This window comes from Archocentrus centrarchus, chromosome 23, assembly GCF_007364275.1.
Source record: "Archocentrus centrarchus isolate MPI-CPG fArcCen1 chromosome 23, fArcCen1, whole genome shotgun sequence".
NCBI lineage: Eukaryota > Metazoa > Chordata > Actinopteri > Cichliformes > Cichlidae > Archocentrus > Archocentrus centrarchus.
Genome location: NC_044368.1, coordinates 18,989,940 through 19,016,108, shown reverse-complemented (window position 1 = coordinate 19,016,108; position 26,169 = coordinate 18,989,940). Strand labels below are relative to the sequence as shown.

The following is a 26,169-nucleotide window of genomic DNA, read 5'->3' as shown; positions in this document are numbered from 1 at the left end:
ACCATAACCTGTTTCCTGCTCTCAGCTGACTATTCTCTGTAAACCCTAGAGAATTGAACTTCAGTAGGTCATCTTGACCACATCTACATGCCTAAATACATTGAGTTGCTGCTATGTGACTGGTTGATTAAAAAACAAGCTTTGTTGAACAGATGTACCCAATAAAGTGGCTGGTGAGTGTATACCCCAATATGGCATTGGAACATAAAATTTCTATGATTTCTGTGGGTGTCAATAAGCAATAATATCCTATTATTCCCAAGCTGTGTCTGGATTTAGACTCTGATACTAAATGGTTAAACGTCCTCTCTCTCTCTCTCTGTGGGGGGGCTGACTGATGACAGACCTAGACTGTCCTTGGTGGTTTGTGGTTCTAAAAATGGTTGGGTAAAATGGCCAATGTTAACACCCCACCCCCCCAATATATGCTACATCCCTACATCTCCATCTCTTGCATGATGAAGCAAGTTACATCAGTGAAGCCTCAGGGCACTTAAATGAATGTAGTAGCACACATTTAGGTGTTTTTATTGTTTACATAAGATATGTGCAAAACAATGCTTCATTCAAAGCTGGAATAAGTGAACAGGCAAGGCTGCAAAATACTCAAAATGTAAGCAAAAATAATGAAATCTTTTTTTATATACAATTTACAAAATATAATAAACTTTTATAAAAAAAAATGTATATATTGATCTTAGTTATTTAACCAAATCTTTTTCCTCAAACAACAGCTGCTCCTTTTTGTTTCTGCAGGAACATCAAACTGTCCTTTACATTCACTCTTTGTCCATATGAGGAGTCCTTTATTGCAAAAGTGTTCATTCAGTGAGGTAGAAATGTTCTTTTTTTTTGGTTTTTCTCTTCATGAAAAACACAGACTAGAGCTCAGTCACTCAGCTAAGTGCTCATCCTGCATTGTGAGACGGGATCAGTCCGAGTGTCATCAAATGGCTGTTCATACACACTGTTGCTGTGCTCTGATGAAGAGTCCTTGTTGCTCTTGAGGTCTGACTCTGCATCCGGAGCAATGTAAGGATTTTCATGCAGAGTTATTCCATTTTGTGTTATTGAAAGTGGGCTGAATCCTGGATGAAGGTCCTGAGGCCTCCAAGGAGCTTTCCCAAATGTTCCTGAGTTGAAATGTAAAAGAGGAAGTCAGGCCAAAACACAGGAAATTCTGAAGTATAAAAAGCGTGGAAAACAGATGAATTAAAGACCTACCCATGAAAGTGTTGCAGGGGGAAAGGCATTCATGAGGTCTTCCATAGTCAACCATATCCCCCTCCTCCATTGATGGACGACGGTCACTCTGCTGGTGGGAGGGGCCATGATGCAGACTAGTGCCGGGAAGCTGCGTCAGGACAGTGGACGAGCAGAGGTCAAAGTGCTCAGTCAGGAAATAGTCCCTCCTTTTAGAGTTAGTCAGGCTGCCACTGTAGGAGTCAATACAGGTGGGCCTTTGGTCGGTGCAACAGCCTGAAGTTTTTGAAAACAATTAGAATCTTTGCAAAGAGTCAGAGATTTTTAATGTCCATTAGACAGACGTGAATGCATATTTATGACTCAACAACAGTATTTTTTCTAGACTAAGAGCAAGGCTAATTTTTACAGACCTGTGAAGACTTCTGTTGGGTCAGTGGAGTATATGTTATCTCTTCGAAGGAGTGAGCCGATTGGGCCTTGATAATGGCAAAGCAAAGGATCAATGGCCGCTTCCATGTCTGCTTCACTTCCTGTATCCAACTGACACAGACCTGTCAGGACAAAGGGTCAGGGTTAATTAAGAAAACCGAGTGTTTCTAGAGATTTTACTTTGAAAACAAAGAAGAAAAGGCAGGGTTCTTACCGTTCATGTCTTTAGGCTGCAGATAGAAGCCACTAATTGAAGAAGTCATGTACTGATGACTGCTCCCACTCTCAGACGGGATGTAGCCATCTTGTCGGTCAGCCAATGTGCCCTGAGAGGACAGATAGCTGGGGATGTCGGCAGGCAGATTGGTCTCGTCTGAAGCACAAGGACATTGGGTTAATTTGCACCTTCATTTGACTATTTATTGAATGTGGAAGGAATAGGAAAGCAGGTACTGAAGGATAATCAAATAAGCCCCCATGAACTGACCTGTGTTGGTGACACTGCAGTCTTCATTTCTTCGACGGGTGTGGTAGATGATGACAACCCAAACCAGGGAAGTACCAACCACACAGCACACCACCGCTATGATGACAATGCCTACAGTGGTCCACCCGTCATCATCAGATCCTGCTCCAGTCCCAATGCCTCCCACAAAGACGCCCTGTGCTCCGGAGTCGCAGTTGGGATTCGGTACGACTGTAAGTCGAACATTGCCCCTCTCCGTTCCCAGTGTGTTGGACATCTCGCAAGTATACTTTCCTGCATCTGCCTCTGCAGCATCAACAATGATAAGGAGTTGGTTGGCCGCTGCGAAGAAATGGCGCTCAGTAACCACCAGTGGGCATTCATCTTTGGTCCAATTCAGCTTTGGGGGAGGGCTTCCACCAGCAATGCACTGGAGGACTGCAGTCTCGCCTTTGGCCACAGTGCGATCCATGAGTGGTCGCAAGAAGGACGGCGTTTCTGCAAGACAAGCAGTAGAATAAAGGATCCAATAACTTAAGAGCATTATCTGTCCTACATATGAGCCTTTGGTTTGTCTGCTTACAGTGCCTTTTTGCTCACCTAGAACTGTCAGTGTAGCATTTGCAGAAATAGCTCCAGCTGTATTTTGAGCTGTGCAGCTATAAACACCAATGTCTTCAGTCTTGACATCCACAATAAAAAAGACATCATCCTCCGGCATGACATGCATCCGGCGTTCACGGGCAGCAGGAAAGTCAGTGCCTCCATCTTTCTGCCAGGCGATCTGGGGGGAAGGATGACCAACAGCAGCACACTCCAGCCTAGCCATCGCTCCAGCGCGGATACTCAAGTCCATGGGCATCTTTGTGAAGGAAGGGAGCACTGAAAAAGGCAAAAAGACATTCAGATTAGGCCATTTAAAATCTTTCTAGGCATATATCTATAAAATGGTTCATCCCAATTCAAACGTACTGTTGACAGTGAGTCTGGCCTTGGTGGAATAGGAGGATCCAAAGTGGTTGGAGATCACACACTGGTACTTCCCCTCACTGGAAAACTCAACATTACGGAGCTGCAGTGTGGTCGTGTACTCCGTCACCTCCGTTTCACCTCCTGCTCCCCCTTGCACCCGTAGGTGGGCCTGGTTGTGGATCTCGGCATCGTTAAGAACCTCATTGTCTTTTTTCCAGGCGAAGGTCATAGGTGAGTCGCTTGAGCTGGCCGCAGAGCACACAAACGTCACGTTGGTGCCCTTGAGGGCCGATTGGGTTTCTGGCTGCACGGTGATCTGAGGCTTTGGAAAATCCTCTGCATGAATAAGAAAAAGAATCTTTGTGATATGAATGTATATATAAAGGTTTTCTTAGCTGATCCAAATTCCTATTTTTTTTAGAAGTCTGACCTGTTCATGGCAATTTTGGCTTATTCTGATTTTCTGATTTCAGTAACTTTTTCTGCACAACTGCACTGGTTTAAGGACCTTTTATAACTCTTACTCAGAAAAGTGTTTTAGGTTAATGTGTAAATGTGAAGTTTAATGACTCCTCTCAGGTCAGCTTTGCTATGATGTTATTGTCATTAGCATTATAAAGAGCCCAGGTACAATCATAATGCATTTTATTTATGGGAGAAATATTTGAACAAATTAATATTAGAATATGTTGTGTTTACACTGATTTGTGTGCTTGCATGAGATATTGCTCCCCAGTGAAACAAGCACATTTCCTGGAGTCTGGATTTCTATTAGAGATCTCTTTTCAAGCGCAAAATCTCATGATTTTAACTGAAACTGGGTGCAAATGAGGCCCTGAAGGAAAAACTTAGTGACTTAGTAAATTTCCATCATATTCCCTCATGAGACTCAGTTTGTCAAGGAGGAAAATGCTCGACAATCTGGGTCAGTTTGTGAATGGAAAACCCGCCGTGGATAAATGGTTGTTTCTTAGACATTACGAAACGCTTGTGTCAAGGTCTCACACCATGTGAATGCATCACTCACCACATACAAACTCCTCCTGGCGGACGGCGAACACGCTCCTGCCCTGCAGTATTTGCGGGTGGGCGCAGCTGGCATTGACACAGTGCAGGAAGGTTTGCTCTGCCACCCAGATGGGTAGCCACTTCAGCTGGCAGTCGCACAGGAGGCTCGAGGTATTTAGACGTCTGGCGGAGGAGAAGATACCAGAAGCGTTTAATTCACTTTGCAGTAATGTTTAGAGTGGCTGGTAGGCTGTGTTTTCTCACAGGTAGGTAGAGCTGCATCTCAAATAAGACAACAGTGGAATCTACAGGGGGAGATTTTATCAGTACAAAACCACAGATTTGTGTATATGAATCAGATAAATATATTGTTCCTGAGGAAATGAAACAGTTTAGCTAGTTTTTTTTTTCAGTTTGCACTGGATATTTAATGTGGAACTACACACCCTGCAGACACACTCACACACTGAAAATATCACCTAAAATTCAACTACAATGCACCTGTTTTCTTTAGGAAACATTATTCCAGTGTACTATGTAATTTGTCACAGGCTTGCACTCATTTTGAATACATTTAAAGGCTCCTTTGCTTGAGTTTTTTAGTGAAAGCTATCCTATAATGAAGGAGACAAAGAAAACTGTGAACCCATTATTAACACTGAAGTAAGCACCGTTTGCTGCAGACTTTTCCCAGCAGACCATAATGAGTTTCACCTGGTGTTCTGTCCCACATTAACACTGAAACACTAAGCTAAGCTGCCCTTGGACACTTACAGCTCCTGCAGGTTCTTCATCTGGGAGAAGGCGTTCGCTTGGATGGACATGATGGCGTTATTACTCAAATCTCTGTGGAGCGAAATAAGAGAAGAAAATTAGGGCCGCTATGATCCCCACAGAAAGATGGCAACTTTTTCCTGCCGACATCAGCCCGTGTGGAGTGAAGGCTACAAAAAACTTCAATCGAGCGAAGGAAAAGGTCTGGGCTCCAGAACAATAAAACTCTGGGCAGCAGTTTGCTGTGTTAATCAAGAGAGGCCCAACTCTGGGCTGCTTTTGAGCTCTGGCAACGGCTGGGAAAAAACTCTAATTAGAATCAAATGCAGCTGTTGCACCCCCATACACACACAATTACACACACAGCGTTCTCTCCGGCTCGCCTCGGTGATCGATATAGTCTGGCACACATGTAAAGATACTAATGGCAGAGTTTTTTCTTGATTCCACATCAAAGCGGAGAAATGGGAGAAGAAACAAACAGCCTCTCTGTCTTAGTGTGATTCACCCTGCTTAGTTTACAGCTCGGACTTTTGGAAACAATCAGTGAAACACGAGGCCGACTCACAGGTGCTGCAGAGCGTCCAGGCCTGAGAAAGACTTCTTGGTCACAGAACGGATCTGGTTCCCCTGCAGAAATCTGGGAAAACAACAAAAGCCTTATCAATTTCCAGCCTCACTTTTTACTCTTTGACCTTACATTGTTCACGTGCTCCGCTAGGATTATGGCAGAACGATCATACACACTCACAGTTTTTTCAGTTTGTCCAAAGCAGAGAAAGGTCCATTCATGTCTTCAATAGTCCAGGAGATTTCATTATATTGGAGATCGCTTTCATGAGAAACAAACACAAAGAGCAATGTTTAAAAAAAAAAATCCACACCCAGGAAACAACTGTGCTTGTGATGTTAATAAAACTTTATGCGGCTTTACATTTCGTGTGATGGAGGGAAAAATGCTTGAGATGTTAAAATTACATTCAAAGTGGCTCCATGCCCTAACAGGAAGTCACTTCCTGGCCTTTGTGGCACTTTTTAAAAGTCTGCTATGGCATTTCTGTGTTGTATAGCGGAAAAAAAGTTTTACAAGGGAGCTTGGCAATGTAACATGTGTGCTACATTTTAAACTGTATGAGTGAATAAATATATTCTGCAAGCTACTTAAATATGTATATGATTATTCCCACAGGAATTTAACATCAAATACGTTGTGAATATGTCATATTAGCCGTATTTTATCAAGTCAAACATTTAAAATGTTTAAGGAAACCCTTTTGGTGAAGTCCAATCAAGAGGCCTCATCCACTACAAGATCTACTGACCTAGCAGACCCATTTTTTTTATAGTAGGACATCCGTGTGGTGTCAGAATAATTGGAAAAAAGATTTCCAACTTGGGATCTTCAGTACCTTCAAAACTCAGTGCTACTAATAACTTCACTTTTAGTGAATACAAATTTACGTAATATGAAAATGAATAATTAGTGATCACTTACAGAGTAACTGCTGGGTGTAACAGTTACGTAGCTAAATAATGCAAATAAAGCTAAAATTAGCTTACTAATGTATTAAATGATGATAGTATGTAATAGTAAAGAAGTAAATAGTGAATCGTTTTTGAACAAAATTTAAAATTGCAAAAAGTAACTGAAATTGATAATAAAGACTGACCAAGTAATCAATGTCAAATAAGAATATTTGCATAAATCCAATGCATCCTTATATATTTATGGGTTAAGTTAGTGATTTAAGTTGGTGATTTTGTGTGTCTCTGTTAAACTGTAAGCAACAAGTGTGAGTTTAGTTGTTTCTCGTTCCATTTCTATTCTTCAGATTCAGGGTTATATTAGCAAACTTATGTTAGCTTTGTGGATATGACTCAGCTAGCTAGCATGTCTGGCAGACAGCACCTCTGTGAACTGCTTCACTGAGAACAGTTTCCACTCGACATTATTTAAGTTAAGATAACTTTGAACTCCAGAATTACTCCCGTGGGAACAGAAACAAAACATAAAGCTGAAGAAAACAACACAGCACAGAAAACAATTTTGTCTCTTTGAAACTGAGAGACTCTAACCAAGTGTTGATGTTCGCTGAAATACTTTCTGCTACCAAACTCAAACTCCTGGAAAAAATATGGAGACATTTATCCTGCTGTCCACAGAAAGAAAAATACATGCAAAACAACTAAATACACAGTTTTAGGGTATGAACATCAGTAAAGGCCAAGCATTTCCTTGAGAAATTGCCTGCTTTGATCCTTCAGCTGCTCTCATGCTTTCAAACAGTTATTTTTCTCCTCGGCGTGCCTGGTTATGGCTGATAGAAGCTGAGGAAGTGTGTATGTATCTATCTGTTTGTGTGTATATGTGGGGGGGGGGATTAGGTTTGAAGCCTGAAGCAGTCTGTGTCCAACTAGGTGCACACCTGCCCTATGATGACCTAAGGAACACATTTGGTTCTAGTTAAAAAGACCTAACCAGGGAAAATGTTAGGGAGCCTCTCTGTGGGAAAAAGGGGCGATGGGTGTATGATGTGAATGTGTGTGGGGAAGGGGGGGGGGGGGGGTGTTGAGGTCAGGTTTGTGGCTCTCTGAAGGTTTTTTCTTTTCTTTTTTATACAAACAGTTCCAGGCTGTGTTCTTTTCCTAGTATGGGGAATCTGAAAAGGAAAGATTGAAATTTCTATATTCTTGTTACGGGATTACACAAACACACTGCCTTGCAAAGTTTGGTTTCTTAGTTAGAGCTATGCAAATGAACTCTGGGTTAAGACTTGGGTAGATAAGGAATTTTTCTAATAATTTAAATAAAAACAAGAAAACATCCTGTGAAACCACATGTAGTAAACTACTGACTATAACCATTGTTGGGTCATATTAGATTCTTCTGTAATGTAGTATTATCACATTCTAGTTACTGACTCTAATCAAATGGGCCTTTTCACATCACAGTTACACTACAATCAGCTGACTTGAGCTCCTCTGAATGGTGGCGACCATGGGGATTACTTTTACCGCATTGTCTACATGACAGTAAAGTGCAAACTGATCAGGCCACAAAAGCTGCAAAGACAATATGCTAACAAAAAGCAGCCAAGCAACCAAAGTTTGATTGTTTTTACTTTGTGTTTTAAACCTAAAAGCTATAAGAAAAGATTGTGTCCCCATTTTATATAGGTTTGTGTTTATGTGTGGGCGTGAAGCCAGAGGTTTATACTTTTAACTGGTAAATATGTGATGACGCATCTAAGGCATAGACAGTATAAGAGATGGCCGCAGTTGCCATGACGTCCATTGGTTTGTGTAGTCCTGTTTTGAAGCATGGAGATTGGCGTTTTCACTGTCACCATCCTGGCTTCCAAAACTGGATGTGACAGGGAGGGGTGGGTCTGACTGGGAAACTGCTTGCTCAGCAACTTGGATAATCCTCCTTTTTGAAACATGGTATGACCAACATTTACAAAATAGACTTGTTTATTCAATATGACCCGAAATGAGTGTCTGAGCCCATAAACTCATCAGGCTAGTCTTTCCAGAAGTTGTCAGAAAGCAGTTTTCCCATAGACTTCTATACAACTGGGAATCTTTTTGTAACCACAGCTATCGCCGTGCTCTGGCCTTCATATAGAGTGTTTATGATCTCAGGCTGTGTAAAAGCAAAATGCAGTGTAACACGTTGTGTAACAAAATACCTTCTTTAAAGAATAAGGCACTGCTTTAGAATGACCCCAGCACTGAATACAACTTACAGCATCTGCAGGTTGGAGAGACCACGGAAAGCTCCGTCAGCGATAAAGCTCACACGGTTGTTTCCAACATCAAGCTCGTCAAGCACGCTGAGACCAGCGAATCCTGATTCGTCCAGCCTGGACAGGTGATTGGAGGACAGGTTGCTGTGGAAAAAAAAGAAGGTAAGAATAAATCAATTTTAAATCTACTTTCTGCAAAACTCTGATTACAAACTGTCTCACCTCTGTGGGATTCTTCTAAAAATGAGATCTGCCCTTTGACAACAACAAATATTCTGCATTGTTTCTTGTTTTCATTTAAAAAAACAGCCACACTTAAACATCTGAACTTATCTCCAATCAGCTTGTGGAAATCAAATTTTGCAACAAAAAAGAATTTGTGAAACAAATCGTTCCAAGCAGACGTCTTTTTTTTTTTTTCAAAGTAAACTCAGATGAGAACAAATCAGATAGCTGGACACGTTCACAACCCACAGGCGGCTTGTTTACGCTCAGGCTTGTGTGATAAGAGTGAAAAAAGCAGGGAGAGAGGCAGAGGGAAAAAAAACAACCTATCTGTGAAAAACGCTCCAGACATGGCAAACACTAAACCGGCCAGCGCTGTAAACAACAACCACAACAAAGGAAATTCAATCCGCTTGCAGGAACGTGCATTGATGGGTTGAGAAATCATTGAAGTTTGAGCGTAAGTGGAAAGTAAGTGGAACTAATAATGGAATTTCCAATAAAAAAAAAACAAAACAAATGGGACTTCCACAGGCCGATGTTTTGGCTCAAGTGACAGCAGAGCAGAAAGGAGGCACAGGAGTGTGTAATATTTTGGCCGCGCTTTAACGATGGCATTGACTGGCAGAGCATAAGAGACGGTGCTTTGTCTACGTGTGTTTGTGTGTGTGTGACGGGTTTTGGAAGGGGGGTGGGGGTGGGGGGGGGGGGGGGGGGTGGTGACGGGAGTAACTGGAGTGTGAGGAAGGGCAGGCGGGAGCGCCAGAGATGAGGAGAGGGCAACACAGAGAAGTGTTGGGAGTTCAGAGTGTGAATGGAAAGTGGGGGCGGGGGGGTATCCAGAGGAAGGGGGAATCAAGAGGGAGGAAAGGAAAGACAAAAAAAGTGGACTCACAGCTCACTGAGCTTCGGGCAGGACTCCCAGGCGTCAGATTTGATCTTGCTGATGGCGTTGTGGCTGAGGTGGAGCTGCTGCAGAGACAGCAGGCCGTACAGCCAACCCTTGCTCACCTCTGTCAGGTTGTTGTAGTCCAGCTGCCTGCACACAGACACACACTCACAGTGAGATTTTATACTACAAGGAACATCTCCTTGCAGAACCACAAAAACCAAAAACAAACAAACAAAAAAACCCTAAAAATGCTTACAGGACTTCCATACTGCTGAGGCCCCAGAAAGCTCCGTCCATCAGGCGGTTCAGGCCGTTTCTCTGCATCTTCAGGGAGCGAAGGCTGTGCAGGTGTTGGAACGTCAGGCCCTCCACCCTGCGAATCCGGTTTCTGCTCAGCTCTCTGAAACACATGCAGAAAGCTTGAAGTGGAAATGAGTAAAAGGAGCTCCACCAGTAACAGGTCCACAGGTTACGCAGATATTTAAATGACTTTTGCTGCACTGCATCCAAAGTTGGTGCAAGCATGCAACTCAGCCGAGGAGGACAGCACTAATGTCAAAGTGTCACAAGCATGTGCATCTCATCACAGGTGGATGAATGCTTCCTTCAGGACAGTAATGAGGCTGCTGGGTGTACTTTGGTAGAAAGAGAACAGCTTTGGATTTTTAAGTTGTAAGTTTTGCTTACAGATGCTGGAGGTGGGGCAGCTCAAAGATCTTGGCTCGTATGTTGGAGAGGCGGTTGCGGTTGAGCCGGAGAACCTGCAGCGTGCTCGACAGGTTGGTGAAGCAGCCAGTCTCCAGAGAGGACAGCCGATTATTGTTGAGAAACCTGAAAAAGAAAGATATACTCATGAAATCTGCTTTAAATGTAGAGGTAATGTTTTCAGAAAAAAAAACTACAACTGCTGTATAAAAAGTGAGCTTGATAAGGTGCTTAAATTTTTATATCTATATTTTCTGTGCATTTGCAAGCTGCACTGCAATCCACACCTTTTTATGCTGCGTGTGACTAATAATTGCCATGCCTTTTGTGATGGATGCCTGTGCTGGAAACTGGCCGCTGTGGGGTCCCAGTTGGAAATAACAGCCTTCTTTCAGCTTTAAAAGTCCCGAATGAACGAGTGTTATGACAATGCTAAGATCTGTGGTTATGTTCTGATTTAAATGTTTGTCTTCGGACAAAGAAGATCATAACACTCACAAGCTCTTGAGAGGCAGTGCGGGGAAGGAGCTGGCCTTTATTTCCACAATATTGTTGTTACTGAGGTCGAGGGTTTCCAGAGCAAGGAAGGGCCGGAGCTGGTCCTCAGAGATCCTGGTGATCTTGTTGTTTGCTCTGAAAACACAGACGGCATTGCTCCAATAAATGACAAAAATACTGTGTATTTGACTAGTGGTGGACAACAGGTTCACGTTTCCAGATACACAAACACTCACGTCCCCAAATTAGGCCGTGGAATTAAAAACTGACAAACTCTCTCACTCTTGTAAAGCTTAAACTTACCACCCAACATGAAGCTGTCATCGCTTTTTTTTTTTTTTTTTTTTTTTTTTTTTTTTTTTTTTGCTGAGGTTGCATGTGTATTTCATAAAAAGCCAACAAATTATTCAATATGATTAATGTTCCTGCTCTTCACACCAAACAACCTTTCGCTTTAGTGATGTGTTATTTTGTTTATAAGGTAATTACCAACAAGGTATTTAAAAAAGTAACCTGCCAATTACTTGGCTGATGAATACCATTCCCTCAGTGAAAGCATGCCTCAGCAGAGGCCAGCAATTTCCTGAGCTGCACGCCTCCTAAATTGCAGTGCAGGGACTGCTTAGTTATAAACAGAGCCTGTACAGTGCCCTCTTTGTGCATGAGACTCTGCAGCAGAGAGCAAGTGGAGGGAAGGGGGGGATTTCCCTCCAAAGCACCAGACTACAGGCCTCGTTTTCATTATTCATCACTATGCTTCCAGTCCCGCCTCCAGCTACACCTTGCTGACCAGGAGAGATGTTAGCTTTTCTGACGCCCTTTTCCTGCAGCTATAAAAAAAAAAAAAAGTGAGGACAGTTTTATAATGTAGGTTTAACATGAGATGCGGTGCCGTTAATATTTAACTGTTGGAATGTGTCAATCTTCCGACCCGCCGTACAGGCTGCTCCACAGGAGCGGCAGGTGCCACGAACAGAGCCACAAACAGCCGCGATGATTCGCCGAATAACAAAACAACCATTTCAGATATTATTTCTCTGCTTAAAAGCTCATTTTAACACCCGGTGTGCAAATCAGGTGTCAGGAATGACCCTGTCATGCATCCAGCAACACCTCACAGTGAACACACACTCTGATGTCACAGTTTAATCTCGACTGCTGTGAAATTGAGACGTCTCACGGATTCATAGGACTAGGTTGGAACACTTTTTTCTTAGCGCATGCATCTCCATGGAAATGTCAAAAATTGCAACATCTTTTTGTAAACTTCGCATTCATGGGGTGATATACTGGGGAGCAGTGACTTGGTGGGGATGAAGACAATTATCTTCAATCCTGCCCAACTTTTTTCATGAGACTGCTCGAAGACACATATAGCATGTCTTTACTTTCTCTTTTTGTACCTTGTTTCTAATTTGTCAAACCTTTTCTGGACATTTTCAGGTGTGCAGGAATTACAATATTAGCAAAGTAAAGCACGTTGGCTCATTGTCCCCAATAAAAAAGGCCCACAAGCAGCTCTTTTGTTTGGAGATTTGCAGAGGGCTTTCCATGCATCGCAGCCCTCAGGTCCCAAACAAAAGTGCCGCACACCACCTGTATCTCAGTTTTCATGTTCCCCCGACTGATCGCCGAGAGAAGGAGGGCCGCCTCTTGAGACAGAACCAGTATTTCCAGTTTTGCCCAGAGAGAAAGCAGAAATAAAGGACAGGTGGAGGGGCTTGGTGCATGCTCCTTGCCTGGGGGATGAGGAGATCAGCCTTCTCCTTGGCTGCTAGATGGTATCACCGCTGTCTCCATATAATTATTGCGCAATCCTATCAGTTATTTTGCAGTAGAAAATATCTTCCATAGTTCATCTTTAAACATTAACCCAACCATGAACCTTAACTCTGTTTGACTGCATGCCCAGACAATTGCAGGACTGTATGTCGAGACCCTGCTTTCAGCCTCCACATCTGCACTGCCACTCAAAGAGTCTTTGCCACACACAACAAACAGAGCTTTGTCCACTTTAAATGCTCTCACTCCAAAACTTGTTCATTCAATCTAATGTGATTATGGAGTTGTTACTAGTGCGGTTGCAGGGCTTTGCTGAACTTTTTTGGAAGTCATAGAAGGCGAAGCATGTGCCAATAACAGCCCAATGTATGCTGAGAACTGATGAAATCTACACTAATGATTAAACTAAGGTAACCTGCTTTTTCTGTTGTGTGGCTCTGATGGCTAGTTAACAGTTATAATCTTTTTTTTTTACAGTTTTAAAATCTTCTAAACCTTCTCGAACGCACAAAATGTGTAATACAAGCAGGTAAAGCCTTTTTATGCTGGCAAGCATATTACACCAATAAGATTATAAGGTTTCACAACAAGCTCATACCTGTCAGCACTTGTCGCATGACTCGATAGTATTTTTGGCCTCAGCCACCATCGAGCTGACCACACTTCCTGCAAAAACACGAGATCCTCGGCGAAGCCTTTTGTTGTTACTGCGCTGCTTTCAGCACAGCTCAGTACAGTGAGCGACGAATAATACTACTGAAGCTCTTTAAATGGAAAGTCTTTTTTTTTCTAAACGTATCTTGCCTGTGGTGTATATGTGTATGCGTGTGTGTGTGTGCCTGTGTGTGGTATTTCCTATTGGAAAAAGAACAGAGTTTTCAGAAGCCATCTGATGACTCTCTCCCTCTCTGCAGTGGCGCCTGTAATGAAAACCAGCGCTGTTTTGCTGTTGAGACGCCATATTAAACTGCACATATCTGCATATCTCACTCAAATGGCTGATCATCTTAACACGTCAGTTGGTGAGAGGAACAGATTGTATTAAATGTGAACTGAAGGACCTTCATGTAGAGGAAAGATGTCTTTATGAATCTGTACATTTCTGTAATGCACAGAGTACTAAACAGCATTTTATCCCTATTATACTTCATAATTTCTATTAAATACATACTGTTACAATAGTGGAATGGTAGGATCAGATAACAATACTTAAGGCTTCAGCCTTTTCCACTAGCACCTTCTTGACTCAACTCAACTCGGTTTTTAGGGTTTTCCATTAGGTGGTAGTACCTGGTACCAGGCACTTTTTTAGTACCTACTCAGCCGGGGTTCCAAGCGAGTCGAGTTGATCCAAAAATGTGACGTCAACAGACTGCATGCCACTGATTGGCCAGGGAGTGATGTCACTAGATGAGTAATGAGAGCGACTCTTTCACAAGATTCAAACCCGCCGTTTTTTAAACCCAGCAAAGAGAGATGTGGCTACACACTACCCTGTTTGGTGGCTGACAACAGAATCCACAGGTAGCTAGATGGGAGCGTCAGTTTGTTTGTGTTGCATACAAATGACATCACAGGACTTTTGGGCCGTCTTACTATAACGACATCACCCGCATTGAGGCGGTACTCAATTGTAATTGAAAACTACCAAAACTGAGTAGAGTCGAGCTGAGTAGGTACTAGTGGAAAAGAGGAATGAGTTGATATCCCAAATATGGTCAACTTAGGCACACAACTCTCACTTAAACACAGAAGCTCTGCCCACAAGGTGTGTGTTTATGAGAGGCAGCCAATCAGAAGAAAGTTGGCTTAAAGGGAGAGTGGCCTTTAAGGCAACGTCAACATGTCCACAAGTATGTTTTAAAATGAGGATTTTTTCCATGTTCATTATGAAAAATATGTTTGTCCACAGGGAAACGCAAACCAAAAAAACAGGTGGCCATATATCTCTAAGCATATAGAAATGTTTGCCAATTAAAAGCCTACAAAGAATAACACAGCACATAGTCAGACTCTGATGTTGCAAAGAGAAAATCTGTTTTGTCTACATGTAAACACAGAAACAGAGTTTGTGGAAGCTCCGTTTTCAGTGAGCTAAAACACTGTATATATGTGGGTGAAAGGTCAAAACACAGAAAAAGTAACATTTACCAAAATACACGAGGGCAGGGCCTAAGTAATGGAAAGGGGTGAAAACAGCTTGTATCAGAAAGAGAGGTGGCGCCAAGGGCTAGTTTAAGCTAAATAAGGATTCCTCTGAACTATCAAACATACAGTGTGACTGTAGTAGAGTCCAAGAACCAAAATATGGAGTTGGAAATGAAAATGTTTTAAGCCCCTCACTCTAGCTCACACTAACCATACAGTCATCTTCTTCACATAATAGAAAGCTTGAATCTAGTGTTTAAACTACTACCTAATTAATAAACTGGCATAAAATCATGGTTAGCTTAATCCATACTCAAGCAAGAACAACTAAACACCTTTGGATATTGTTGGTTAGAGAAATCATGAGATTTCAAAGATTAATGCTGTGATTTTTTAAAAAACAGATTAAACAAAAACCGGATTTGTCAAAGGCAAACCAACAAACTGAACATTTTAATTAGCAGCTGAAGCACCATCACAGGAAAATTTCACAGAAAATGACTTTAACTGCTCCTGTTTTGCTTTGTAATTCTCATCTTCAACAATTTCCGCAGGGATGCTGAGAGGTTCACCTCCTTATACACCTAATCCAACCTGGAATCTCTATGGTCATTTGTTGAACGCTCCCTGAACGCAAGCAAAGGGATTTAGTGGTGGTGGGGTTTACCCCCTCCATAAATTCCTGGGAAATTGTTCAATTAATTAAACTGATCATGACTCAATTACTACCAGCTGCAGGGTTATTGCCATTTGTTTTTACTCAGAGCAACAGGGTCAAAGAAGTCGACGAGAGCTGCCGCTATGTCTGACTGGCTGTTTGAATAAGTGGTATTTGATACCCCGAGGTCTTTTTTTCCCCCCTTTACAACCCTCCCAGCCTGGAGAAACTAAAGGAGGGAGAGAAATTCTGGAAAAATGTTTCACTGGAGGGAAAAAAGCACACTGTGCCATTTCATCTGAAGAAAGAGGGCAGCAGTCAACAAGGACAGCGTGAAAGAGCGTGAAACGTCACTATCTTCGTCTTCTGCGTGAGCTCTCTTTCTTCATACTGGTTTTCACATATTTCAAATGAATTATGCTTGACAACAATAACAGAGTTAAATGTGGTGTGTTTTGGTTTTGACAAATAATGCTGGAAAATCAGCTGATAACCACAGTTTTGCAATGGGATCTTTTTTAAAAGGAAAGGAGCAAGTATTTATTTAATTATATAGGGCAGCTAATGTTTTATAGAACATTCTTTCATGTTTCTCAAATTAAAACAAACCCCAAATTGGTTATTGAGAGAGCTTTTAGGTTAAAATATTACAAGCCAGCAAAATATAATTCACCATGACACGAATCACAATGATATTAGCCACTTCTGAAAAATTTGCATGACAAACTGTAGCTTGCTATTAGCTAGAATAGCTAGTTAAAGTGAAAGGCTGTATAAAAGATGGGTGTAGACACGGTGATGTCACCCACTGGTTAGCAAAGTCCCGTTATGAAGCACTGTGCGCTTTCCCATCGCCATCTTGACAAATGACGGGCGGATCTGACAGTGAAAATGCACGTTCTTTTGCTAACATATCATTATTGATCGATTTTTACATGTGAACTTGTCATGTAACGTATATACACACACTGAAAGTGTTGCAGTTTTGCAAAAAATTCATCCTAAAAAATGCGCTGCAAAAAATTTAAAAGACGACATCAAGCGATGATGAGCTGGTCCTCATGTTACTAAACAAGAAAAGGAAGAAACGGAGATTCCAGGCAGGAGCGTGCATATATTTCATGTACGTATTTCAGGATGACATCCGGGCAGTTTTAGTTCTTGCTGGCAGAGTTGGAATCACATCTGAGGAGGCAGAGAAATAATTCCATAGAGCTGGTTGACCCGGAGCAGTTGTGTGTCTGAGGTAAAATAGTATTATTTTACCATTTCCATATTATCGTATATTCACCGGTGGGCATTTTGAGCTACGAGCAGACTTGTTGCCAAATGGTCAGATCTGTTTATTTGCATGCGATCAAATAAAAAAATTTGAGCTTGAAAAAATAAATGCCACAAATTTGTCCTGTGAAATTATGCGGTCAGTGTGAATGACTACATTAAGAATAGGTAGGTCCAAAAAATATTCTTAATGCACCAAACATTTGCACAAATTTTACGTGTCTGGTGTGTAAATGCTTTTAGAATGATCAAAATTTAAAAAATAAACTTCATGTTTCCTTTAGAATGACCTAAACCCATAAACCCGAGTGTTCAGAAACCGAGAACTGTTTTCCCTTAAGCTTCGAAACCACCTGAAGTCCTATGCAACCCCAGGAGTCGCCCCCTTGTGGTCATTAAATAGAATTCAGGCTTAAGGCACTTGCACGTTAGCAGCACCTTTCAAGCCAGGAAGCTAGGCCCATTTTTTTATACAGTCTACAGTTAAACACTGGAAGGTCTGATAAGTGGCCTCTCCAGCAGAAATCTGCATTAGCTAATGTTATCCACAGCCTCTTGTGCATTCTGTTTTTTCACTGATTGCAGTGTTAAATGGCCACACAAACAGTATTTTTTCAGTTCTAAAACTGCTCAAATATTTACAAAAACTTAAATTTTAGGTCAAATACCTTAAACCTTTAAATCTAAAAGAAGAAGCTCGTATCATTCTCATTTTTGTCTCTCTTTACTAAATTAACATGAAAGTGAGCTTGTGTTGATTTAATATTCTCTACTTGTGCTTTTGTTACACTAAGTTTTACCATTTACCTTTATTTATAAATTGTGATAGACAAAGGTTATAGTCTGACTTTATAGTACTGGAAATACTGTTGTCAGGTATTCACCTATAATAATCATTCTTAAGAGTCTCAGGATTCCTAGAGAGCGCCTCACTAATTAAAGCTTGGAAGCACCAGCCAGCTAATTAGCATTTGGTGTGAGGATTTATAATATTAATATATGCTGTTTGTGGGACTAAGACAAAGAATCCACACAGGTTTTTCCTAAAAAAGGTGCATTAGAGTGCAACCTCCAAGATATGAAGGTTTTTTGTTTTTTGTTAAAAAAAAAAAAAAAACACTGCCCTTCTCATGTTTCTTCTGCTAAGAGGAAACTTATAGCTGGAGGTGACACTCCTGAGTTAAATCTGCAAACAAATTGTCAATTGACTGACTGAGGACTGCACGCCCTGTGGCGGCCCCAGGGTTTCGTGTTGGGGCTTGATGAGGGAAAGGCCTCATCTAGCTAAGAGTCGAGGCACATTCCTCCACAGTAACTTCACTTTGGCTGGTTTTGAGAGTCATGCCACAGAAAGCAAATAAAATTGTTGAGGTTTCACACACTAATATCTGATGCTGCTCCGAAAGCACGTATTGCACAACAATACTCTTTCGGTTAAGGTCCCAAGGGAACGAACTATGGCCAGTTAAATCATCTTTCGTCAAGTCAGCATCACTCAGGGACATGAAGTACTGGTTCTGAACACAAGTTAGATTAAATGAACTTTAACCTGACAGGCCGCGGCAATGTTAAAACTTCAGGAATCTATTTCCAAGTGCCTTAAAGGACCACATGTGACCCGTCCACTTCAGACTTAACAAAAAAAACAAAACAACTGGTCATGTTCATATGACAGATTTTCTTTCTTTCCAGTCTCACGTCACTGCCTACGGTTTAAAAATACACTAACAAGCAGCCACCAGAAAAATATATTTCCATTTCTGTTGATGGCATTTGTCCTGAAACACATGACCTGTCTGGGGCTGACTGCCATGTCTCTGACTGCCCCGTCTGGGAACCAGCAGTCAAATGGGCTGCTCTCTAGAGGGGGGCACTTCCGCGCTTGCTCGTTTAGCTGGCAATGACAGAGAACTACCCAGCAGACCATGCTGAGGTGAGAATCCAGACAAGTGTTAGAATTTAATGAAAGTTTTACTTACAGAATGAGTGTTGTGATGTTTGAAGCATAAGGGCCCAGATCGGGCATCTCCTCCAGGTCATTGTGGTTCAGCTTTCTGTACATATCATCAAAAAGAAATGGTAAAAGAACAGTTAGTCACAGACTGTTCTGGAAAAGTCTGCGCTCACTCTGAAATGTGCCGCGAATACTAGGCATACGTACATTTCATTTAGATGTTGTAGTTTGGAAAACAAAGTGCTGTCAAGCACCCGCAATTTGTTATGGCTCAGGTCCCTGTGACAGAAAAAAAAAAAAAAAGAAGCAAAAATTAAGAGAAAAGTACACCCCACACACTGTAGTTTTCAGCTGCTCCAGTCTTACATTTGCGTCTACACAGAAAAACATAATTAAATACAAATTCTGTGCGTTATTGCGCCTTAAAACTGCAAACAGTGAAAGTGGATCAAAGCAAACCTGCTGTAATTTAACTGCAAGCTTCAAGATGTAACAGAGTGGTCAGACAAATGAGAAAGGAAAAGATTTACTACTGACACAAACAGACTGCAGTTTCAGATACACACACCTAAAGTCACAAAGATTTGAACAAAGTCCTTCGACTGGTTTGAATTTTAGCCCCAGTTTTTAATGCTGGGTGTGAATCTGGTTTCAAACCACAGGTATATCCCTTTAAAATGAAGGAAAAGAATACCAGGCTGGATTCTTTAAAGAATTAGAGCTCATACTGGACAGCATCTCCGAGCAAGTTAAAATGAGTTCCTATACAAACAGCTTCACAGTCACGCCCCCCCCCCCCCGACATCTCCTTTGAAACAGAGAAGAAAAAGCTGATGCCAAAACAGCTTCCTTCAAAACCAGACCTCAGCAGAGGAGCCAAAACCTGCAGCCTGACAACTATTGTGAAGAAAAAAAAAATGACAAAAAGGACGCCAAAAACTGATGAGTGGAGTCAGCAGAAGTTTATTACTGACTGAGTCTCAGTTGGTGTCTGGACTTTGCTGACTTTAAAATCAAATCTAACATGTATACGTGTTAAACATGTATTTTCAGTGTGATTTGGTTGTGTAGTGGACCTCAAAAACCCCCTGCCGATCACAACTCTTCTAAAGTTTTGACATTTCTGGAAACTCCTGAATATAATACTGTATTTAGAAGTATGAGTACATAGGCTGCACATTGTTTGTTTTAGTCTTGAATATTGCTCAATTTGATCTGGTCTATGTCTTGGTTTTGTCTGAGCCCCCTTTGGATGGAGGCCTGGCTCAAACTGAGCCTGGTCTTGGACTCGTCTGAAGCAGCTTTGGCTGCTGCTCACTACGAGTGAGACTCTTGTTTTTGCTTTTTTAAAAGAAGCCTGAAAACCAGCTCAAGAAGTCTGGCAAGCAGAGCCTCATGCGCCATAAAGTGCTGGAGTTATTGATGCTGCTGCGCACGATCGACGCTGTGGTGCCAGACACGTTTTTTTTTTTTACACCTCCCCTCCTCCTCCTCCTCCTCCTTTTCGTCCCCCTTACCTCCCTCATCTGGAATCCATCAAGGAGCTCTGGGAGGAGGGGGAGAACCTAACAACTGGTAATGTATTCTCAATGCCGGGAAAAGTGAGAGGGACGCCTTTCATACGGCTCAAACACCCCTGTTGAATTTTCTGGGGCCTGTTTTTGTTCTTTGGTGGAAAGTTTCACGAGCTACTCAACTAGAGTTTTACTAGCCTCGCTAACGCCAACCCCCCTTCATTTCTCCCCCCTTTTTCCTCCAAGCATGCAGCTGTGTTGTTGTTGTTATAGCTCCAGCGCTGGGGGCCATAAGGGAAAGGTGTCCTATCACACTCCAGAGATAAACCCTGAGTAGCCATGACACTTCCATATCCTTCACAAAGCAGGCTCTGAGAGGAGCGAGATAACACACAGTGCTGCATACAGGCTGCAGCATATATCTGCTGGGCTGCTGAAAAATGTACTTATCAGACTCTAAAAGGAAATGAATGAGCTGCTCTTCACACTGTAAGAGCTGTCATTAACGTTTTACAATAAAATGGGACATTTTTCCTGTAGCAGAAAAAAGTAAATAAAGCTGTATAGCAAATCTGTCAGTTAAAAAAAATCATAAAATATGTGTTGTGGCTTTTTTAATACCAACCACAAAACATCAGGGATTTTGGAAGGTAGCTTACTAGCTTTCAGATATTAGCAAATAGATAGTTAAATCAGTTAGTTAAGTAGCTAGCATAAATAGCATTGGCTACAATGCAGTTTTATGAGTTTTACCTGGTCAAATAAATGTCTTATTAAATTTATCTGATAAATGCTCAATGTGTTTAATAAAAGACACCATGGCACAAACGTATTAAGATTCATTATCGACTCTACTTCCTTCTCTTTTCACTTTTTACCTCATTTTCAAATATCAGTGTTGCCTGTCCTAAAAGGTGGTTGTTAGATTTGTCTGAAAACACACAAGCAAATCTTTAACTCCTATACAAGTTTCCTTAAACCCATCAAGGTTGTACATAATTCATATCCTAAAAATTGATATCCTGGCTGATATCAATTGACCGATATTTTCTGTCAATATTGGCCGCCCCTAAAATGTAGAGTTCTTTATTTACTATTATTATTATACTAAAAGTAAATTATCACACCATTGTACTGTTCAGCACTTTACATACTGTTTAATGGCAAATATTCAAACCTTCATCTAGTTAAAACTCAGGAATATCTTAAATTCACACTGTCTGTGGCACAAACCCATAAGATTCCTCATATCACCTACAACCTCGAATTATTTGTCTTTTTCACCAACAAATAGTCTTACCTATACAAAAATATGTTTACTACATTTCAGAAACCAAGAGATAATTATAAAAATATGTGAGTAAATCTTTGCAGGTTTGCATCCCCCGCCAGTGATATGCTCCATTCTTATCCAAAAGTAAGTAGTGCCCAGCCGATACTGGCCTATCACAGCTATATTGGTATCGCTGAATGTGTTGTCTGACATTTACTCACATAAAAACCCCTTTTTGAAACATAAAATGCAAAAAGGAAAATCATGCCACCACCTATATACTGTATCTATCCATCTAAGATATTGGACCTCCCTAAAAATCAGTACATCGGCTCCAAAAATACAGTATTTTTAAAGCTACTTATTTAATATGATCTGACTGAGACGTTTCTATTACTAAAAATCAACTAGTGCAAACCCCCCCCCCCCCCCCCCCCCCAAGCCTCTCATATATTTGTGGCTTAATCCTACTTCTACATACTTTCTCCTTCCCCCTCTTCTTTCTGAGCCTAATCCTACACGCTCCTCCTTAATCAGTACCATCGCTGGCTCTTGTGTTGCTAATTCAGCAGAAATAATGGGGTGCTGGAAAACAAAGGGTCGGGTGGTTTAAGGGGTTTAAGATGTGCTGGAGAGCCACTCGTAAATTAGCATGCCAGAGTGAAAAGAATTCCCCCCCCCCCATATGGAACTTTTTTTTTGGGGGGGGGAAGACTGGGCCTTGGTTGTGAGGCTCAGGCTGGGTCTGTTTTCTCTGGCAACATCAAGTTTCCAGAGCAGCACATTTTAGGAAGAGAGAAAACTTGAATTCAGCAGCACGGCAAGAGCTACAACCAGGCACTGAATCAAGTGCTGTTCGCCTAACACGGGACAATAAAAAAAAAAATCAAGTACTCCGCCTAAACGCCAGGTTGTAAAAATTCAGTAAGAACAATTATCTGCAAAGTAGAACACGCTGTTAACGCTGTGCAGAGTGTTTCAGCTTCAAAAAGGCCCCAGGCCGAGCTCAACCAGAGGAGCCTGCGGACAAACAGCAGATTTGACTCCGGCGCTGCATCTGGTTTCTGCTTTTATGGCTCTGGGAGGCCGCGACGGTCTGCGAAACGGGAACACCGAAACACGCCAATCACTGCAAATAAAAATGTGGATCTTTGTCTTTTTAATGTCAAATGCAATATCTGCTCGTTTATTAACCACTGCTTACTGACAGTGGTGCTATAATTACTACTTCTGCAGCTACTTCTCTGACGCGATCATCCAGTGGGGAAAGCCTGATTAAAAACCCAGTACCTGCAGGCACTGCGTGGATTTGTTCAGAATTAACTGCAGTTTTGTAAAAGGGGGTTTTGGTGTGTGATGGGTTTAACGCTTCCCTGCTGACCTCAATGGCATGTTGCTTTAAAAAAATAAATAAATAAATAAAAGGTCCAGTAGGATGAATATAACGCACATAAATAGATTAATGACCAAAATCACCTTTACGCGCAACTTTTCAGGATACTGGCTGGGCCTGATCTACAGTAAAATCAATCACAAATCAAATCAAAGCCAATTCAGTGATTTTCTTCTTTTCCATTTTCACTGCGACATCCCGTCCCCGCTAAAGAAAACTAAAACTGTTCCTCAAGAGGTGCACAAAAGTTTTAAGCGTTACTCGTAATGACAAAACCACCACACATGGCTGTAACAGTACGCGTAAAAGCTCTTCCAGTAGACTCACAGTTGAACTGTCCATTCCGGGATCGCGTCTGGTAGTGTTTGCCCCCTTTTCAGCCGACTGCAGTCCACAAGCTCCCGAAAACAAGCGCAGGGAGAGGGACACGTCCTTGTGTTAGTACCAGATCCGCTCTCCAATATCAAAAACAGCAGGAAAACCGCCGCAAACTTTGCAAAGCTGCGAGGCAGCGTAGAGGAACGCATTTTTCTGTCTGGCCACACAAGTGAACACCCCCCCTTCTTTTACTTTTATCTTCAGATGAAGCGCAACCAATCCAAAAGTACGAGATGACCCCAGAAAAAAGAAAGAAAGAAAAAAAAAATCCCCAAATCTGGAGCTGCTTCTCAGGCGCACTCGATCCTTATATCCAATCCTTTGTTGCTGAGGAGATCGCGGGGCTGATGTGTAAAAGAAAAGCGTTCATCTCTAACTTGCCCATTCCTGTAAAGAAACTTTTCTGCCCTGTGCCTCGCAGCTTCTGTTGGGACAACTCGCGCTGAGCAAGAACCCCACAGCTCAGCGTGAGCGCACACTAGAGGTATGTGGAAGGAGGGACCACAGGGGCGCATGGGAAATGTGGTCCATGCTGCTGCTGCTGCTGGCTGAAGGTGCTGAAAAGTTGGACTATACTGTGTGATCTGGACGCAGAAGGGTTATTTTGTGTAAAAATAATATATCAAAAATATTTATTCAGGCCCAGTGTGTGCGCTGTGTGTACACGAGCTGGACGTCTTGCTGTACTGTAGTATTGGGTGATAATAATTTTATAGATCAGTAAGTAAATATGTGGGAAAATGCATTCCTTGCAAATTTAGTCATTTTTAATTTTTCACATACACATATTACCCCACTGGTAACCCTTACGGGACTTCTATTTAGGGCTGCTAATAATACTGGATTGTGGTCTTGCTTAATTGATTAAATTTTTATTAAACACCTGATAATTGTGGAAAATCCATGTTATATATGTCCCAGATATCAAACTGACATATTTTAATTGCATGTTTTGTCTCACTTGCAATTCAAATCCAATGAAATTCAGTCTATTGCCAGAGAGGATGGAGAGAAGCTGTAATATTCATATTTAGGAGGTGGAACCGGTGCACATTTAGCATTTATGCTCAAAGGGAAGCAACTAAGCAATTAATTTTCTGTTGCCTGACTTGATTAAGTGACTAATCGTTTCAGCTCTACTTGCAATTGGGTATTTTCTGTCATGGCCTCATTAGTTCTAATTAAGGAAAGGCTCTGAAATCTTCTTCCTTTGCTGGTTTTGTTTGTGCTGCTTGTTGTCACAGACAAAAGAAGCCACTGCCTGATGCAGTGGTTAATTACACCCAACTGTAACCTGTCAGTAACATTTGGGTCTAGACAATAATAAACCTGCAAAATTGTTGAAAACAGATAAAACTATGAGACATGCTTTGTCATTTAGACTGAGACTGAAATTGAGTTTTTGTTTGCATTTCTCAGTACAGTAAAACATACTTCCCTTCACAGCAGGAACCACTGAGCACATAATTCATGAGCAGTGGTAATTAGACAGAAGGCCAAAGTTGCAGGACACAAAGCAACCTCTTTCACCTTAAAGATGGAGTTACTAACAGAGGATTTAATTGACATTCTGCACTTGAAAGCCAACTGATGTTTTCTAATTTGCAATTTAAAAGGTGCGAGTTCTTTTTTAAATTTCCACATGAAAAGACCCTTCATGGGATATTCATGTCCAGGCTGATGTGTTAGTTTCACCTCAGGCAAAGTGTGGAGTAGTTTCCCCCCTGACCAAGGTCACATTTTCTCTGTTGACCGACCTTTCAACTTCTCAGTGAGGACACAGACGCATTAATTTTTAGACCCACTTATCTTGATGTTGAATGAAAAGCAAATGCCATCGAGCCACCTTGTATGCTCACTATGCTTCAAAGAGGCAAAATATACTCTAGCCAAAGATCATGTGTTTAGAAAACATGAAAAGTGCTCAAGTTATGATTCATATTCAGTCCTGTATTAAGTAAGTGAAGGGCATTTTTATTAGACCCTATCTTACAAGGTGCACAATTAACGCCCCCAAATAAAGGTTTTACACTGCCTAACAAGATGTAATTTCCCAACATTTATGGAAACATTATTGACCATTTACTGGTAGTTTTTATGACAACCAAGAAGGAAGTCAGATGGTGATGATGATGTTAGAATAGAGCCACAAAATCAGCATAGGGTGGAGACTGGGGTGGATGGATGGGTCTAAAAAAATGCTGGTGATTGCTGTTGCTTTTAACGATACCATCCCAAACCTTAAATCTTCAATACTGCAATCAGGGCAAAAAAAGCCTCTAATATATTTCTATGGGTCCTATCGAAGCGTATGGACCTTTATAACTATAGCTGCTACTGAGCTTAAGATTGTCACATTGTAAGGAATAATTGCAGATGGCTGTTGAAGCATTTCATATACTACTTAATGACACAAATCTCCATAACAGTTTTCCATCTGTCCATCCGTCCGTCCATCCATTTTCTTCCACTTATCCTTTTTAGGGGGGCTGGAGCCTATATTTCCAATTTTTTAAAATAATAACACAGATATGTATGTGTAATTCTTTTACAACTGCAACTGCTATTATATAGTAATTTTAAATATGTTGAATGCAAACACATGGACATCGCACTAAATCTGTTGCCCCATTTTTGTTATAGCATATGTGAAAATTAGCAGCAATAACTTTTAGCAGTTGTTGTCTGTATGACTTTACCAGTTTCTCACATTACTGCGACATTTCTTTGCAAATGTTGCTTTATTTCATTGAGGTTTGCAGGTAATCATTTAAGCACAACTTTCTCAAGGTCCTCTGTCAGCATTCTGGACTTTGGGCCACTGTAACACCCCCCAGTCTTTTCTTTTGCAGCCATTCTGCTGC

At 41.5% G+C, this 26,169-nt stretch overlaps 1 protein-coding gene across 1 annotated transcript; it reads right to left on the bottom strand.

The window, feature by feature from the left end:
* Positions 1–722: 722 nt before the first annotated feature.
* Positions 723–23,724, bottom strand: lrig3 (leucine-rich repeats and immunoglobulin-like domains 3). The gene is made up of 19 exons (XM_030720771.1): positions 23,255–23,724; positions 18,955–19,026; positions 18,773–18,847; positions 10,925–11,059; positions 10,409–10,552; positions 9,978–10,121; positions 9,725–9,868; positions 8,605–8,748; positions 5,607–5,687; positions 5,424–5,495; positions 4,856–4,927; positions 4,101–4,264; positions 3,074–3,409; positions 2,702–2,983; positions 2,123–2,599; positions 1,850–2,008; positions 1,617–1,757; positions 1,225–1,479; positions 723–1,133 (listed from the first exon to the last, which is right to left on the bottom strand). The coding sequence occupies exons 1-19, from the start codon at positions 23,452–23,454 to the stop codon at positions 901–903; spliced, it is 3,330 nt and encodes a 1,109-aa protein (XP_030576631.1). The 5' UTR covers positions 23,455–23,724; the 3' UTR covers positions 723–900.
* Between the last annotated feature and the right edge of the window lie 2,445 nt (positions 23,725–26,169).

Coding starts and splice junctions, on each gene's coding strand:
- lrig3 (XM_030720771.1), bottom strand. CDS start 23,454: ATGCGTTCCTCTACGCTGCCTCGCAGCTTTGCAAAGTTTGCGGCGGTT. Junction 4,265..4,855: donor ATGAAGAACCTGCAGGAGCT/GTAAGTGTCCAA, acceptor CTCCTCCGCCAG/ACGTCTAAATACCTCGAGCC. Junction 1,134..1,224: donor CCCCTGCAACACTTTCATGG/GTAGGTCTTTAA, acceptor ATTTCAACTCAG/GAACATTTGGGAAAGCTCCT.